This window comes from Herpailurus yagouaroundi, unplaced genomic scaffold (genome assembly GCF_014898765.1).
Source record: "Herpailurus yagouaroundi ecotype Mexico unplaced genomic scaffold, PumYag 205, whole genome shotgun sequence".
Taxonomy (NCBI): Eukaryota; Metazoa; Chordata; class Mammalia; order Carnivora; family Felidae; genus Herpailurus; species Herpailurus yagouaroundi.
The window spans coordinates 9,475,922-9,494,401 of NW_024412436.1; the positions used below are offsets into that span (position 1 = coordinate 9,475,922).

The following is an 18,480-nucleotide window of genomic DNA, read 5'->3' on the forward strand; positions in this document are numbered from 1 at the left end:
CCCCAGAGGTTCCTAACCTATGTTCATATTTAAAAAAAAAATTTTATGTTTATTTTTGAGAGAGAGAGAATGTGTGTGTGTGCAAGTGGGGGGAGGGCTAGAGAGAGGGAGACACAGAATATAAAACAGGTTCCTGTCTCCAAGCTGTCAGCACAGAGCCCGACGCAGGGCTCGAACTCATGAACCATGAGATCATGACCTGAGCCGAAGTCGGACGCTTAACCAACTGAGCCCCCAAGTGCCCCCCTACGTTCATGTTTTTAGATTCTTTTTACTTTTTGCTGTCCAGCTTGGGTGTCTTCCACAATGCTGTCTTTCAGAGTAGACTGAAATCAGACTGCTGCGGATTCCCTCTGAGGGATTCCTGCTGGGTGTGGAGGGGCAGGAGTGGCTTTGGAGGGGTACCTGACAGAGCAGGTCCACAGGGCAGGTGCTACAGTGCTAGCGAGGTAGAAGGAGAGGATCAGAACTGGTGCCTGCCAGCATAGACCAACTATACTGAAAGAGGTCAGAAAAATGGCACCTACCAGTTCTTCCATTCCCAGAGAATATTCCTACAGATCCCTCAGCCTCCAGCAAAATGCTACAATTGGTCAATAAGTCTCCTTCATGTATAGCCCAGAAGCTTTCAAACTACTGCCTCTGAACTGGGTCTCAGAGCAAGTGATACTGTGCACCCTTTAAGGACAGTGTCTGTTTATCTATAGTCCTCCAACTTTCCTGGAGTTAAGACCCATTAATGTTCAAAGCTCTTGAGTTAAGCCCCACTGATTTTCAACGCCAGAGGCTATGGACGCTTGCCTTCCCAGTGCAAATCCTCAGGGCTTGGGGTGTCTAATCTATGTCCTCCCAGAGGGCCTCAGCACCTCGATAGCCCTCCTGCTTGTGGGTCAGTGTGTCTGGGGTTTGGTTCCCAACTTTGTCTCCATAACTCCTACTCTTTTCTAGGTGGTTTTTAAAATACAGCTCTAGCCGTGAAGAGCTGCCCTGCTAGTCTCCAGGTTTTTCTCAAAGTGAGTTGTACTACACGTAACTGCAACACTGGTGTGTCCGTGAGAAGAGGTGTTCTCAGGATATCCCTACTGTGCCATCTTCCTTAAATGAAATCGGTTGAATTGTTTTCTTAGGATGTTTCTCTCTTTGGCAACATTCTTCACTTTCTTCAGACCTCTTGTGAGTTACCTAATCTTCATGCTATTGTGGAGGGTTTTTTTTTAAAGTTTAATTTTCTAATTTTTCTTGGTAGCACTTACAAATAAAGTTGGTTTTTGTAATGTTGACCTTGTACCCTGAAACCTTACTAAGTTGATGTTATCAGTTCTAATATCTTTTATTTTTCTGGATTTTTTATACATGTGAACATGTCTACAAATAAGGACAGTTTTACTTCTTCCTTTCCAATCTATTTGCCTTTTACTTATTCTTCTTGCCTTATAATACTCTGTATCAGACCATCATTACAATGTTAAATAAAAGTGGTGAGAGAAGACATTCTTTTTTTTTTTTTAATGTTCATTCATTTTTGAGAGACAGAGACAGAGCATGAGCGGAGGAGGAACAGAGAGAATGGGAGACACAGAATCTGAAGCAGGCTCCAGGCTCTGAGCTGTCAGCACAGAGCCTGATGTGGGGCTCGAACTCACTGACCACAAGGCAGGACCTGAGCTCAAGTCCAATGTTCAACCGACTGAGCCACCCAGGTGCCCCAAGAGAAGACATTCTTAATGTGCGCCTGATCTTAGAAAGCAATGAAGCTTTTACCTTTGAGTATTATATAAGCTTTTGGTAGATAGATAAGGTTTTGATAGATAGCCTTAATGAGGTTGAGTAAGTTCCCTTCTATTCCTTGTCAGACAGCTGAGTGTTTTGGTTATAAAAGGATATTGAATTTTGGCAAATACTTTTTCTATATCATGTAGTTTTTCTACTTTATCTTACTAATATAGTGAATTTGGTTGAATGCCTTCAGAAAATGCAACTGAGCTCTTGGATAAACTCTATTTGGCCACGATGTATTACTCTTTTTCTATATTTTTTGAATTTGACTTATCAAAAATTTGCTAAGAAATTTTGCGTTGATGTTCACAGGTATATTAGACTATAGTTCTACCTTCTTATGATGCCTTTGCCTGGTTTTTGAAATAAGGGTGACCTTACAAAATAAGTTGGAAAATGGTCCCTTCTCCACTATTTTCGGAAATAGATTGTGTAGGACTGGTAATAAATATTTCTTTAAATGTTTGATAGAACTCACCAGGGGACAGGGGCGCCTGGGTGGCGTAGTCGGTTAAGCGTCCGACTTCAGCCAGGTCACGATCTCGCGGTCCATGAGTTCGAGCCCCGCGTCAGGCTCTGGGCTGATGGCTCAGAGCCTGGAGCCTGTTTCCGATTCTGTGTCTCCCTCTCTCTCTGCCCCTCCCCCGTTCATGCTCTGTCTCTCTCTGTCGCAAAAATAAATAAAACGTTGAAAATAAAAAAAAAAAAAAAGAACTCACCAGGGGACCATCTGGACTTGGGAGTTTTCTTTGAGGTAAGGATTTTAAGTTATTACCTCAATTCTGTTCATGGATATTGGCTATTCAGGTTTTCTAATGTTTTCTTGGATTGATATTGGTAATTTGTGTCTTCCTTCTTTTTTTTTTTTAAGCAATTTTCCAAGATGTTTCTAATTCTTTGGTTTATTGATTTTTATTTTTGTTTTCTATTTCATTGATTTCTGACCTCTACTGTTTCCTCCTTGATGTTTATTTTGGGTTTATTTTTCTAGTTGCCTAGAAAGGAAGCTTAGGTTATTGGCTTAACTTTGTTCTTTCCAAATATAGGCATTTAATGGTTATAAATTTCCCTCTAAGCACTCACTCACCTACATCCCACAAATTTGTATATGCTTTGCTTTCACAGTTATTCATCTAAAAACAATTTTCTGGGGCTCCTGGGTGGCTCAATCGGTTTAGTGTCTGACTTTGGCTCAGGTCTTGATCTCACCATTCATGAATTCAAGCCCCGCATCAGGTTCTGTGCGACAGCTCAGAGCCTGGAGCCTGCCTCAGATTCTGTGTCTCCCTTTCTCTTGGCTCCTCCCCTGCTTGCACTCTCTCTTTCTCTCTCTCTCTCTCTCTCTCTCAAAAATAAATAAACATAAAAAATAAAAAATAAAACAAAACAAAAAGCCCCCACACGTTTCTAATGGCTCCTATGAATTTTGTTTTTGACCCAATGATTTTTAAGAGGTATAATCCATTTTCAACTTAGCTACATCTTTTTTTTAAAGTTTATTTATTTTGATGGGGCACCTGGGTGGCTCAGTCAGTTGGGTGTCTGACTTCGGCTCAGGTCATGATCTCACAGCTCGTGAGTTCGAGCCCCACGTCGGGCTCTGCGCTGACAGCTTGGAGCCTGGAGCCTGCTTTGGATTCTGTGTCTCCCTCTCACTCTGCCCCTAAGCCACTTGCATTCTGGCTCTGTCTCTCTCAAAATAAATAAACTTAAAATATTTTTTTTTAATGTTTATTTATTTTGAGAGAGAGGGAGAGCACACATGCATTGGCAGAGAGAGAGGAAAAGAGAGAGAATCCCAAGCAGGCTCCACACCGTTAGCGCAAAGTCTGACATGGGGCTTGAACCTATGAACTGTGAGATCATGACCAGAGCTGAAATCAAGAATCAGATACTCAACCGACTGAATCACCCAGGTGCCCTTATTTTCAACGTAGCTCTTCTTCATACTTAAAGTTTACTTCTTACAGATAGTACATAAGTGGTCCTCATATTTTTAATTCTGAAACTCTCTGCCTTTAACTACTGTGTTTAACCCATTGATATTTAATGCAATTATTTATATGATTACACGCAGTCTACCATTTTACTTTTTTTTACACTTCTCCTTTCTTTTTCCCCTGTCTGTTTTTGTTTCATTAAATTTTTTCACAATTCTATTTCAATTTTCCCGTTGGCTTTTCAGCCATTTTTTAAATATTATTTTTATATATAGCATTAACTTTACACGGTCAACCTACATAATATACTCTGGATTAATTTTTTATGATGCTATTTCTCCTCATATTAGCATTGTAGTCATCAGATGCTTGCTTTCCTTTTGGCAATTATTCTTGAAATTATAACATTCATCCTCAACTTAGCAAAATCTAATATAACATGTCCACACTCCTAAGTCTTCTTAGAAAATGCAGTGACATCATAAGACATTAACCCCATTTTCCCCTCAACCTCAATTTGTATGTTTTTACTTCAGATTTTTTATTCTTTATACAATTAAACCACAAAATATTATTATTCATAAGATCAATGTTCATTTGGTTTTATCAATTTATTTACCATTTTGTTTTTCATTCCTTTCTGTATCTCTTCTCCCATCCAGGATTATTTTTATTGTGTGTGAAGAATACCCTATTAGTATTTCCTTTTCTGCAAGTCTGCTGGTGAGAAATTGTATCAATTCTTGACTGAACTTACTAAAATATTTAATTGAAACATTTCCATCTTACTTTCATTCTTGGAACATATTTTTGCTCATTACCACTTATTTTCATTTAGCACTTTGAGAATATCATTCCATTATCTCCAATTATCATTCTATCCCATATATTCCAGGTCAAGTATTTCTACTTCTATCACCTTTTAGTCTACCTGATGCTCCTTTGAAGGCAAATTATCCTTTTTCTCTATCTGCTTTGAGGATTTTCTCATTGTCTTTGTTTTTAAAAGTCTAATGGGACTAAGTGGGTTTTCTCTGTTTTTGTTCCTGCATGGGCTTTATAGAACTTCTTCAATATGTGGTTTGGTATCTTTAGCCATTTTAGAAATTTTTCAGCAACTATCTCTTCAAATACTTTGTGCCCCATTCTTACTCTTTTTCGAGACTCTAATTACGTAAACGTTAATACCTTCTCACTGCATTCCTTTTGCCTTACATTCCACTCTGACTTATTTTTATTCTCTATCCTTATCACTTCATGTTTCATTCTGGATATTCTGTTATAACCTAGGTATGAGTTCCTAATTTTCCCTAACGTTAGGCCTAATCCACTGCTGAAACCATCTACCAGCACAAAGAATTTTAAATATCTTATTTTTCAATTTTAGAATTCCCATTTTATTCTTTTTTATAACTTCTAGCTCTCTGAATTTCCCAGCCTTAACTTTTATTTCCTTGAAAATACTAATACAGAGTTCTTTTAATTTCTGTCTGATAACTCCATTATCTAGAGTGCTTATGAATCTGATTCAGTTGTCTGTTTTGTCTCTGTGGTTTGTGAATCTTTGAATCCTTGTTTATTTTTTTAATGCATAGCGAACAACGTACACTAAAATTGTAAATAGTTTAAGATTAGTTATATTTGCTTTTAACAGGCTCCTAGGATACTAGCAAAAGTGGATCATGTTAACCAAATTTAAGACCTGAAATAATTTAAAGCTAGATTTCAGTCTTTAAAAGGTAAGTTTAAATCCAGTTTATCCTTTCTTCTTAGTGCCAACCTAAAAGGTATTGATGTACCATGACCCCTCTTTGGTAGGCCCTGGATTCCAGAATGTGACTCCTAGATCTGACAGCTACTCCACATGTTAACAAATCAGACAGTTCTAGAATTGGCAGGGACCCCTGGTAAAACAGTGGGCTCATCTCTCTAGGTTTCACTCTTCCATAAAGTTTTGATCCCATAATTCTTCACAGCCAAATTGGCTCTTGTATGCCTTTTTTTGTTTGTTTTAAACCATTTTGTCCACCTTTTCTAGGAGTTCTTAGGTGGACTATTGACCTAAATTACCTTATTCACCATAACTAAAATATATATGTATGCTCTGCAAAACAGTATTGGGTCCAAATATCACACTAATGAAAGAAAGCACGCAATCTTCTTATTACTAAGTAATGCCAGGAAATGTACTTAATTTGGGAAACAGAATGCAGACCCCAATGAAGCAAGTACACTTATCTTTTTAATTTAATTTAATTTAAAAGAATACACTACTTATATGAAAACTAATTTTCACAAGCTGATTATTTACTTAAAAATAAACATTTAATTAAAACATCTAATACATGTATGTGACTAAAGCCATGGTGTAATATTAACTTAGGGTCATGGGGAAACCTCGGCATTGTGAAGAAGTATAACAAAGCATTATAGGTAAAATGATAACAAGTATGCACTAAGAACAGTGGTATTCTAAGGCAAACAATGTTAAGTTTTGAGTGGGGACAGAGGAGAGGAGTGATTTGTAAGCAGAGATGTACAAGATGAGCTGGTACAGAAAGAAACAAGCAAGGGAAGGTATTTCTGACACAGGGGCAAAAGAGCGAGGAAGAGCCATAGGCAATGTGAGAGTCCACTATGGAATCAGTAGTGGGGAAACTATAAGTATAGCTCACCACAGCTGAAACACGTGCGCACATAAACATGTGGGCATGAGTGCAATAGGGCCATCATGGTGATAAAGAAAGTGATTAGCTCTAAGAAAGGAAAATAGCCTGGGTCTGTAAAGTGGATGTTCCAGTATGACAAAATAAACTATATACGAAAAATCACATTTAACAGTAAGTAATTTGAAATGCATTCATTAAAACCAGAGAAAAAAATAAATGTATCTGCTATCATGAAGACTATTAAATACTGTTGAAAAACAAAATAACAGGGGCACCTGGGTGGCTCAGTTAGTTAAGCGTCCCACTTCGGCTCAGGTCATGACCTCACGGTTCATGAGTTCAAGCCTCGCGTCAGGCTCTGTGCTGACAGCTCGGAGCCTGGAGCCTGCTTCAAATTCTGTGTCTCCCTCTCTCTCTACCCCTCCCCCACTCATGCTCAGTCTCTTTCGGTCTCTCAGAAATGAATAAACATTAAAAAAAATTTTTAATAAAATAAATAGAATAAAAACAAAAAAATAATTGTCCTATCAGAAAGGAAGAGACAAAATTACTATTTATCGGCAGATGCTATGCTTACAAAAACTAAGAACATTTTGGGAAAAAAAAATAATGGAATAATAATGGAAGTCTTGCTTTACTATATGTTTCCTTTTCCATGAAATTGTTTTTCTTAATTTTCTTACTTCTACTTATGGCCTTTTCTTTCCATTAGAAGTTAAAAATTTTATAGGGCTTCTCTAATTAAAACCATGTGTGGGGCGCCTGGGTGGCGCAGTCGGTTAAGCGTCCGACTTCAGCCAGGTCACGATCTCGTGGTCCGTGAGTTCGAGCCCCGCGTCGGGCTCTGGGCTGATGGCTCGGAGCCTGGAGCCTGTTTCCGATTCTATGTCTCCCTCTCTCTCTGCCCCTCCCCCGTTCATGCTCTGTCTCTCTCTGTCCCAAAAATAAAAATAAATAAACATTACAATTTAAAAAAAAAAAAAACAAAACAAAAAAAACCAAAAAAAAACAAAAAAACCATGTGGTCTTAGTGCTGGAATGACAGAAATCAAAGGCCGGGGCAGGGGGGAAACCTAAATATACAAATATTTATGTACATGTGCCATCCATAATGAGTGAGGACAGAATGGATTATTCAATGAAAAGAAATGGACAAAAGAACAGAGCTGAGACAGTGGTCTCATCCTTTGGAAAAAAAATAGATTCCAAACTTCCATCATTCAATAAAACAAATAGACTTTTTTTTTTTTTTTACATAGATTAGAGATACTATTTCATTTACAGCAAGGATGGATTTTAGACTGGCAGACAGAACACAGAAAATATATAGCTTTCCTAGTTCTCACTACATCTTTCTAAGTCTTCATTAACATTAAAGTCATATAAAATCTCCAGACACCAGAATCTAGATGAATACAGAAAAACACACTCCAATGGTAAATCTAAATATGCTGTTTTTCATTTTTACTAAAACTGCCTTCTAGTCATAAATGCAAATAAAAACTGATTGTTCAGAAAAGTAGTGTGATAATAATTGCAGGAACTATTTTCAAGTCTTAAGATATGGCATAAATCCAGCTTTGCAAAAACATAAATGGCAAAATTAATCATGCTTCAATGGGATGTTATAAATCCACTAAGAATCATATTTTCAAAGAATGTACAGTGACATGGGAAAAGTTCCATTCATTCAGCCAGTCAACAAATACTACGTCGGATCCTGGACTGTGTTATAAAGATAGAATATTGAGCAAGGAAGATACAATCCTTGCTAGTCAAGAATCTCATAGTCCAGTGAGAAAAGCAAACAGAGATTACAGTGGTGATACACCAGACATAAAAGCTGTAGGGAGATACATAGTATATAGAAGGGGGGCCTGGCTCATCTACAAGACTCGGAGGTTTTGTAGAAAATGTGATTATTTTAAGCTCAGATCTGGCAGATAAATAGGCCCAGCCATGGTTATGAGCGGAAGCATAAGCAAACTGAGGACTTAGCATCTAGAAATGCCCAAGGAAGACAGGGTAGACAGGGGAAAAAAGACATCCCAAATTGTATGTATACTCAAGACCTAAATACATCTGCACAGCGTAAGACTGGAAGTGTAGGAAAGAATTATCTATCCTCAACTGGGATCATAAAATTACAAGTGATTTCTAGTCTGCTTTCATTTTTCTTTCTTTTCTAAAGTAATCACATATTATCATTCACTGTTCATTGATCAAAAGGGTATTATTAAAATAATACTTTACTGTTTACTAGGTCTTGGGGGAGGTGTTTTTTGGTTTTTGTTTTAAATCTTAGACAAGTCTCTTAAGACCTAATTTACTCATTTGGAAAATAGGGCTAACAACATTTAACTTCACAAAGTTGCTGATTTGGATCAACTATGATAATATCCGTGCAGGGAAATGATTCTGTGGTTGTGGTTGTTGGACCTAAGTCAGAACCAGAGCACAAGATAAGAGATTATGAAGACAGATTTGGGGGTGGGGGTGGGGTGCAGCAGTTGTAGAAATGCGTAGATCAGGAGGATGAAAATATGGCCCTGATGAAGTCGTCACTCTCCTCTTTAGCATGAGGACGGTCCATGCCAATCTATGCTGGTAGCTTTTTCTCGCGGAGCTTAGCCCCAATCTCATAATCCTTCTCAATGTCATAGTCCAGGCCGCCACCAGCAAAACGTCACACTGCTTGAAACCTTTCGCTGTTACTAGCCTCAGAATTCCAAATATGAACACAATTCTACCATTATTTAAGGGTAGTTTAGTTATAAAAATGTCTTAATTTATATTTTAATTGGTGAATGTCCTGTGCTTTGCTAAGAAGCGAATCTCACAGCAGTTCTAGAGGCTTTGATTTAGGGTGTTGCAAGCCTCTGTTATTCATTATTTATACCAGAAAGAGAATTATTAAGGGACTATTGGATTTTACAAATATGTTCACATATATTTACAAATGGTGAAGTCAGATACACATATATCTTTTTACCAATTGTTGCTTTTTCACAAAATAGGAAAAACATTTCTTACCTTTCCTCTGGAGTATCTACATGAAATGTTCTCTCTATAACAGTGGTCCACTGGAGACATCTGATAATAAATGTGTTTGGCTTTGGTCGTTCTGTTTTCATTAACTGGCATTCTAGAAATGACATAAAATGTCTCTTTGAATATACTTACATTTAAACCAGGAAAGTAAAGATTTGAGAACTAGAGAGTTCTACTCTATGCAACCTCTCAGCTTTCCAGGGCCCTCCGTTCAGGGTTGTTCACAATCTGACCTCAGTATTTCCATTCCATCATCCATTCTGGCCATATGCTCTATTAACCAGCCAAACTGGACTACTTACTTTCCCCAAACACATCTTGCTCTGTCCTGTATCTGTACCTTTTGTTCCAGCAGTTCTTATTATCTGGGGCGCTGGTCACTGATTTCACCCCTCCCCATAATGCAATCACTTACAGTTGAAAGGTCCAGATCCAATCCCACTCTTTGCAGGAAGCCTTTTATATCAACCTGGTCCTAAACCAAACATTCACCTCTCCATCTTCTCATTACTTATTATCATAGCCCTCATTTTTCACTCAGTATAGACTATCTTGTATTATTATTTATCATTTAAAAAGGTATCCTTATCCCCCCTAGATGATAAGCTTTTCTACAGTATACACCACTTAAAAATCTTAGTAAGCACAGCCCACAGAGCCAGTTCATCAGAAGTGATAAATTAAGTCAGGGAATATCTCAGAAGATTTCAAAGAAGAGGAGGAGCATTTGGTAGTGGCTGAAAGTGTGGATTCTAACACCAGTATTCTTGGATTCAATTTCTTTTCCTACCATTAACTATGTAACCTGGGACAAGTTAATTAACCTTTCTGGTCTGCAAGTATCAAAGGGGAAACAAGTAACTACATCATAAAACTGGTGTGAGGATTAATAATAAATCAGTAGGATGCTGAGACTAGCATGTAACACATAATAAGTTGTCAATACATGTCAGTTATCAGTGTATATACTGAGCAGGACTTTAAGGATACACAGTAGTGGCCAACAAGACAGAGTAGGGTAGGGTTGTTTTACTGACACCGCTCTTTTGAAAGAAACAATTTCCCTGCAGCTGACAAAGTCAACTGTGTTTTCTCAGTGTTTATCTGTTCTGCGGTCCCTCCATCAGTAGCAACTATCGACCTCCGTCTCTGTCTTTATGGGACTCAAGTCATTGAGCACATCGGACCAGTTCCTTGTTGACTCTTTGACCTAAAAAGACCATTCACCGAAGGCTCTCCACTTAGTTTTCTTCTCGTGTCTAATAAGATTTCACAGTTTCAGCATCTCTTGGTTTACCGATCTAAAACTCCACACTTCTTTCCATCTTGGATCTGTATTTTGTGACATCCATGATTAACTATACAGTGGGTCGATCTACCTGGCTGAAGTACTGGTATGACACCTAACACCTACTATCTTTTCCCCTGATTCTGTTCCTCCTCCTGGCTTTCCTAATTTTTCCACCATCCAGACTCAAATCATGGGGTGCTCCTCTTTGATACTGGTAGTATTTGCCAGGACGTGACTTTTCCAGCAATGCAGTCCTACTTCAGACTCTCACTGCCAAGTGCCTACACCTCCCAGGTGCCATAAAACCAGCTCTTCCTACTCAGAAATGTGGAAGGGCTAGATCCATTACTGAAGGCTAGAAACTGTATTCTAAAAGACATCAGAACTTGGCAACTGTCACGATGAGCACAGGGTGAATCACTGCTTTGTACACCTGAAACTGGTATTTCACTAACCGGAATTTAAATAAAAACTTAAAAAAAAAAAAAAAGACATCTGAACTCATCCAAAAGTGAGCTGATTGCTCCTACCTTTGCCCCTCCTCCCTCCGCCACCCTCCGCTCTAGCTCTCTCTATCTCAGATGACGGCACCTCCATCTCCTTAAGTGCTCAGGTCAAAAGCCCTGGCACCACCCTTAACTCCTCCTCTCTTCTCATATCTCATCCTGGAAAGCCTGTTGGCTCTGCTTTCCAAATGTATCTAGGATCATTTCTCTCCTCTCCCACTGTCTGGGAACAACCCATCATTATCTCTCACGTGAACACGCCCAGAACTCAAGAGTAGCTGTCTCTGTCCCTCACTGTAGTCTGCTCTCAACATGAGCGGCCAGAGATCTTAACATGATCGCCTGCAAGAATACATTCTGCAATGCTTCTGATTCACTAAGAATAGAAGACAAAGGCCTTGAAATGATCTACAAGGGTCCTACATGATCTGGGCCTCCCACCCACCCAGCTTAAGTTTCTGACCTCCCAACCTAGTCAGTATTCCCTTCCAGGCCACCCTGGCTTTGGTGCACTTCCTCAGATAGGCGCTACACCCTCTCTCCTAGCCTTGTGTCTAGATGTGCTCTCTGCCTGGCATGCTGTCCCCTCACACAGCCCACGGCCGACCAAGTCTCAGATCAGATCTCACCTACACGTGACCATGCTGCTGAAATTCTGTGATCTGCACCCTTGACCCAGGCCTCCCCAACCCCTGTTACCTGCTCTACTTTTTTATTTCACATACGTTATCACCCTCAAACATATGAAATGGCTTAGTATCTTTTTTGGCTTATTGTCTATCTCCCCAACAAGAATGTAAGCTGCACTGATAAGATTCTTAGCACCTAGAACTGTGCCCATCCGTGCCTAAACACTATTTTTCCCCAAAGCAGACACTTACCAAATATTGTCCAAGTTGGATGAATTCTGATAGTAGTATCTAACAAGAAGGTAGTTTTGATGATATAAGAGGAGTAAATTTCTGGAGCAACTTCCTTATACAGATAAGAAGAGAGGATTTGCTAGACAAGCAGAGGGCTGGCTCTAGTCAGGAGTATAGACCATTTAGTGAGAGAACAAGACACTAAGAGCCCCAAAGCAATCAAGGGTATACATGCAAGTAGGAGCTAGTAGAAAGGATTTTCATATTACTTCTATTTTTTTTTCCCCAGTGAATTGGGATATAAAGCCATCTTTAAGAATCAGGTTGAGGGGTGCCTGGGTGGCTCAGTCGGTTAAGCATCCAACTTCGGCTCAGGTCATGATCCCACAGTCCATGAGTTCAAGCCCTGCATCAGGCTCTGTGCTGACAGCTCAGAGACTGGAGCCTGTTTCAGATTCTGTGTCTCCCTCTCTCTCTCTGCCCCTCCCCTGCTCATGCTCTGTCTCTCTGTCTCTGAGAAATGAAAAAAAATTTTTTTTTTAAACAATCAGGTTGGAAGAGGGTCGCCTGGGTGGCTCAGTCAGTTAAGCATCCGACTTCAGCTCAGGTCATGATCTCACAGCTCATGGGTTCCGGCCCCGCGTTGGGCTCTGTGCTGACAGCTCGGAGCCTGGAGCCTGCTTTGGATTCTGTGTCTCCCTCTATCTCTGCTCCTCCCCCGCTCAAGCTCTCTCTCTTGCTCAAAAATAAATAAACATTTAAAAAATGTATAAAAAGAGATTCAGGTTGGAAGAGGATGCGCTGGGGCTCTGAGAAGAGAGAAGGTACATAAGAGCCCGCTAGGAGAATAGAAGAGCGAACAGACTAGGGAACTGTAACACGACAGCGGGGCAGCATCAGGGGCCCGTTGGAATTTCACAATCAAGAATTCACATGGTTGCGTGTTTCCCCCAGATGTATTTATTCAGCTACATGGGTGTGGCTGGGGCATACAGAGGACTAGATTTCAGCAAAGCTGTAATTTAACCAAGTAAGTTTGGCAAAGCAAGAAGCAAAAGAGAGGAGTCACGGCACCCTGATTTAGGTAATCAACTGGTGAATTCAAAATGGGTAAGGAGAAAAGCGAGAACCTGGCGGTGTGCAAAATAATGAAAAGGTGGTAGAATCGACAGATCGTAAAATCTGTTCCACAGTTAAATATTGTATAGCGATGTCACATACTTTTTGAAATATGAATGTTAAAAGCACCAAATACAGGATATCAATTTATATTTTGTTTAAATCTGAAAGTTCTAAAATACTGTACTACAAATACTATATACTATACATTTATACCTATAAAGCACAGACCCAACCTGATTCTCTGTGAAGACCACTGTTCTTCCCATTTCCTACTTCACAAAACTCCTATTAAGTTTCCAGTCAGCTTTTATACAGTTCAAGTGACGCCCTAGTAGAGAAATTACTTAGAAGTTAGGAATTATGTGCAAACCTTCCCCATAACACCTAGGACGCAATAGCACATAAGGGGACACAGGACATAGCTCATGACTGAACAACTGACTGAGTGACTTTTAAAGTAATGAATAGAGGACAGACACAAGATGCGCAGGCCTGACAGAAAAACTCAAGGGTGAACTCTATGGACTGTATGAAGCAGAAATAGGAAGAACAGATAAGGGAAGTAAGAATGCCCAATCCAAGTTCACCTACACTTTAGTTTACTTAAGGTCACTCCTGTGGTGATGTTAAGATGACTAAGACAGCAGACTTTAAAATCAGAGTGTCAGAGGTGTCTGGGTGGCTCAGGTGGTTAAGCATCTGACTTCAGCTCAGGTCATGATCTCACAGTTTATGGGTTTGAACCCTGCGTCAGGCTCTGTGCTGACAGCTCAGAGCCTGGAGTCTGCTTCTGCTGTGTCTGTCTGTCTGTCTCTCTCTCAAAAATAAATAAAAACTTAAAAAAAAATTTAAATCAGAGTGTCAGACTCAAATCTAGCCTCTCTCACACCAGCAGTGCTGTGATCCCCTGCAAAGCACACCTCCAAGCCCCCAGGTTCAGGAATTAAAGAAAGACTTTAAAGGAAGCATATTTTCAACACTATACCTAAGTGAAGTTTAAGGGATATACTTTTAAAAACTTCTCAATGCTATAATTTAACAACCTACTTAAAATATTACATATGGGATTCTAAGTGATTATCAATTAACATAACTTACAAAAGTGATAAACAAGGGATTAATTACCATTCTCTAGCAGACCACTGGAAAGGAACTTCTTAGAAACAAATAAACTATTTGTATTTACATACAGGATGGTTTTGGAAAAATACTAAAATAATAACATAATGACCTAAATAGTTATGCACAACTTGGCTATTTGGACTAAACATGCTAAATATTCATGGCCTCAACGACCTATACCAATTCTGGGCCAGCCACTATGTAAGACTCTGGGCATAGTATAGTAACAATAATGAGTAAGAAACTCTCTACAACCTATAGCACACACCAAACTCTGTTATTAATCATTCAACATCCAATTACAACACATGTAATTGTAAAGTAGTACTTCACTAATGGCTTAAAGGTTTCAGTCAGGACCTTCTGAAGCCTAGCTGAACAAAAATGTTATTATGAACACGTAGTTTTTACTACTTTCTGTTTTTACAGAAACAAACCTATATTTTATATGTTTCAATATGAAATACTCTACAAATGAATCCTATTTCAAAATGATACAGTAAAAGAGATTGAGCCAGTAAAAGAGAGAAGCAGTTACCAAAAGCTGGCTCAAGATAATTCAGTGGTACTCGGGTCAGTACAAGGGAAGAGGGCACTCTATCTCCGTATCGGGTTTACTGCTGCACAAAGAGGTAGTCAAAGAGCTGAATCTGAATACAAAAACCGTCAATCACCATGTTTAAACAAACAAGTGGGCCTTCGGTTCTTTTATGTTAACCAAAATATGGAATCATGAACACATCCTACAGCTCCCTGTAAAATGAAGAGAAATACAGGAGTTTTCAGAATATGGTTCATGTCTGAAAACTCTCATTCTTAAAGGAGACTCTTATTCTTAAAAGGAATGGTGGTTGACAAGTAGATTTGCTAATACTTCTTCAGAAGAATATTTTCCTTTTAATTACGGAAAAGTTCCCAAATCAAGGTAGGCCACGTGAAAATTCTAAAATCAAAAGCAGAAGCTTTGAATAGCGATTCGAAAAAGCTATTAACCAAATGATTAGCTATGATTTCTGGAGCTATTTAACACACTAGAAAAAAGCAAGTGTTCTCATATAAAATGCCAGGCAGCTAACTTTTATTATATCATAACCCATCATATATTTCAGCAAAGCATTTGTTACACTGGTACTTAAATTAGGTATCCTAGTTAAAGTCACCTGAGCAAGTTAAACTGTAAGCTAAATTTCAAGTCTTCTGCTTATGTTTACATGTTCTGAACCACAGACACCCAAGTATATTTGAAGCTGTGATCACTTTGTAAACCTGGAAGCCAATTAGAGGAATTGTAACACGCCAAATCAAAAAAATACATACCAAAAAGAATCTTTTTTATATCATCTGTTCAGAATTTATTAAAAGATTAGGTTTTATTTCAACCTCTAGAACCCTTTAAATACTATTTTTTTAAATAAGTTCTAATAGGCAACATGAAAAACAAAGGCATAATAATAGATTCTATTTATAATGAAATGGCACAATGAAATAATGCTGTCAGCTATAATGACCATAAAGAGGGTGTATTTTTGAGTCCTCAAATATAATACTATTATGTATATTCTTTTTTTAATTTTTTATGTTTATTTATTTTTGAGAGAGAGACACAGAGCACAAGCAGGGGAAGAGAGAGAGGGAGAGAGAATCTGAAGCAGGTTCCAGGCCCCGAGTTGTCAGTACAGAGCCCAATGTGGGGCTCAAACTCGTGACCCATGAGATCGTGACCTGAGCCGAAGTCAGACGCTCAACTAATTGAACCACCCAGGCGCCCCCAATTTTAAATGTACAATTCTATGGTGTTACGTACATATACAATGTTGTGTAGTCAAGCTGGCTTTTAACTCACTGATTTATTTACTTTCATTGTATAAATTATCTATGCTTACTGTAGAACAATTCATAAGCAGATATAGGTAAAATGAAAAGAAAATTAACCAGCATCCTACCACACAAGTATAACCACTGTTAAGGTTTTAATGTACATTCCTTCAGAACTTTTCTGAGCATTTTTAAAAAATAAAAATGAGACCACAACATGTAAGACATATTATGTAGGTGCTCTGCTCATTTAATATGTTGCAAATTTTTCACTTCCGTAAATGAAGGTCTATACCATCCTAATTTCTTAAAGCTTATTTATTTATTTTGAGAGAGACCACGCAAGTGTGAACAAGGGAGGGGCAGAGAAAGGAGAGAGAATCCCAAGCAGGTCCTGCGCTGTCAGTACAGAGCCTGATATGGGACTTGATCTCACGAACCATGAGATCATGATGGTAGCCTTAATCAAGAGCCAGAGCTTAACCCACTGAGCCACCCAGGCACCCCTACATCATCCTATTTAACAATGGCACAGAACCCCATCATACTCAGTTATCACAGTGGGCAGCTTATTATGATAATATGCCACAAAACAAACAGAAGTGGATTATTTAGATGTAAACAGGATAACATCTAACCATTTTAACATAGCCTGTTCTTGGGTACAGTGTTCAAATCTGAAAAATAATCATAAGTACCAGTTTTGGATCAACTAAATAAGAAAAACTAATTTCTATTTGAGGTATGATGAAACTAGGATCTAATAATAAAATTGTAAAAGAATCTAACGAGAATGTATATTGGATTCCAAGTTCTCTAAGAGCAAGGCCCATACTATTTCATTACCTAGTACTGTGCCTAAACACAGCAGGTCTCATGTGAATACATGTAATGAGAGAACAGATGACAAATTTTGTCATGTAACAAGTTAATGACACTTTGAGAAGCAATTACCAGAGAATATTCCAGAAGAAGAGACTCTCCACAGGTCGCACAGCCTCCTCTCTCTGCTCAGTGAATGCAGAACCAAAGTGGGGGTCATATAGAACCCAGAACTCTTCTAGACCAGCAGAGCCTTAATGGATTCTGTTAAACAAGCCAGCTGTTAAAGCTATTTTAGGTGACAACTGGAAAAAACCCGAATATGAATTTCTTCTTGGATATTATTAAAGAGCTCTAAGTTAATAAAACTTCTAAATTAATAAAATCCACCTAATAAAGGTAGACGGTGATACTGTAACTATGTGGGAAAATTCCTTATTGCTTACATAGAATTCAGGGATAAATGTCATAATACCTGAGTTTACATGAAATATTTTAACAAAATGATAATGTAAGTCTGATAAAACAGTAACTGTTAAGTCTAGGTAACAGGTAGAGGAGAATTTATTAAGCTATTGTATTTTATGTGTACATCGGAAATTTCCCATCATCAAAAGTCGAAAACGGAAACCCCCTCCAAAATAGTATTAGATTCCTTCCTCAAAGTATTGTATCCAAAACAAAAAACAAAACAAAACAAAAACCCCCAAAGGCTTAAATGGCTGACTATGGAAAAGGAAATTATTTTTAAAATATAAAATATACATGAGACTATCTAAAATAAAGGCTCTTCTGGTTAATTAGACTCACCTAATACAATTTAAACTTCAGAATATTTCATTGGGCATTTAAGTTTATAGGAATCACTGCTGGAATAATCAGTTTATTTCGTACCAACTCTAATTTACAACGTAAATGCCTCGTGCTTCTATTTGTGCCAACGGGACAGTATTTCTAGTCCGACACGCTCACCACCACATCGCCATGCGCACCAAGGGGCGTAAGCCATAAATACGCACCCAGACCAAGACGCGTACGCACTGCGTGCTGATCACCCTGCCCTCACAGCCCATTACTCAAAACCACGAGCTACGGAACTGGCCTTCGTCGGTCGCCTTTCCCTAACCATCAGTAACGCTGCGGTTACCGTCTCTCCTAAAATCCCTCGTATCTCTTCCCTGTTCTTGTCCCATTTTTCTGCCGTATCTGATGTTCTTGGCCCCCGTCCTGCAAGTCCCCTCCCCCCGCACCCCCAGGACACTGACTTTCCCGGTTTTGCTTCCATCCCTCTGATGGCTCCGGGGTCTTCTTTCTCAGGGTCTCTTCCTCGGAACGGAGCTGCTCCCTTAGGCTCCGTCCTTTGTGTTCAACTGTGCTTTTGTGATCATTTTGTCCTTAGTAAGTTCATTCACTAAATGAGTATTTATCGTGTGCCCATGGTGTGCCAGGCACCAAGCTAGGCCCTGGGGGTGGAGCGGCCAACAAAACAAAGTCCCTATTTTG

At 38.9% G+C, this 18,480-nt stretch overlaps 1 protein-coding gene across 5 annotated transcripts in view; it reads right to left on the reverse strand.

Annotated features, from left to right (window-relative positions):
- AKT3 (AKT serine/threonine kinase 3) overlaps positions 1–18,480 on the reverse strand; it is a 309,200-nt gene that overhangs the window by 136,658 nt on the left and 154,062 nt on the right. For 4 of the 5 annotated variants that reach the window (XM_040451849.1, XM_040451850.1, XM_040451847.1 and 1 more), the window contains one exon: positions 9,419–9,530. In XM_040451849.1, the coding sequence (XP_040307783.1) occupies positions 9,419–9,530 (112 nt within the window). Of the gene's footprint in view, positions 1–9,418; positions 9,531–17,109; positions 17,213–18,480 lie in introns of those variants that run through there. The other variant, XM_040451848.1, reaches the window with a different exon arrangement.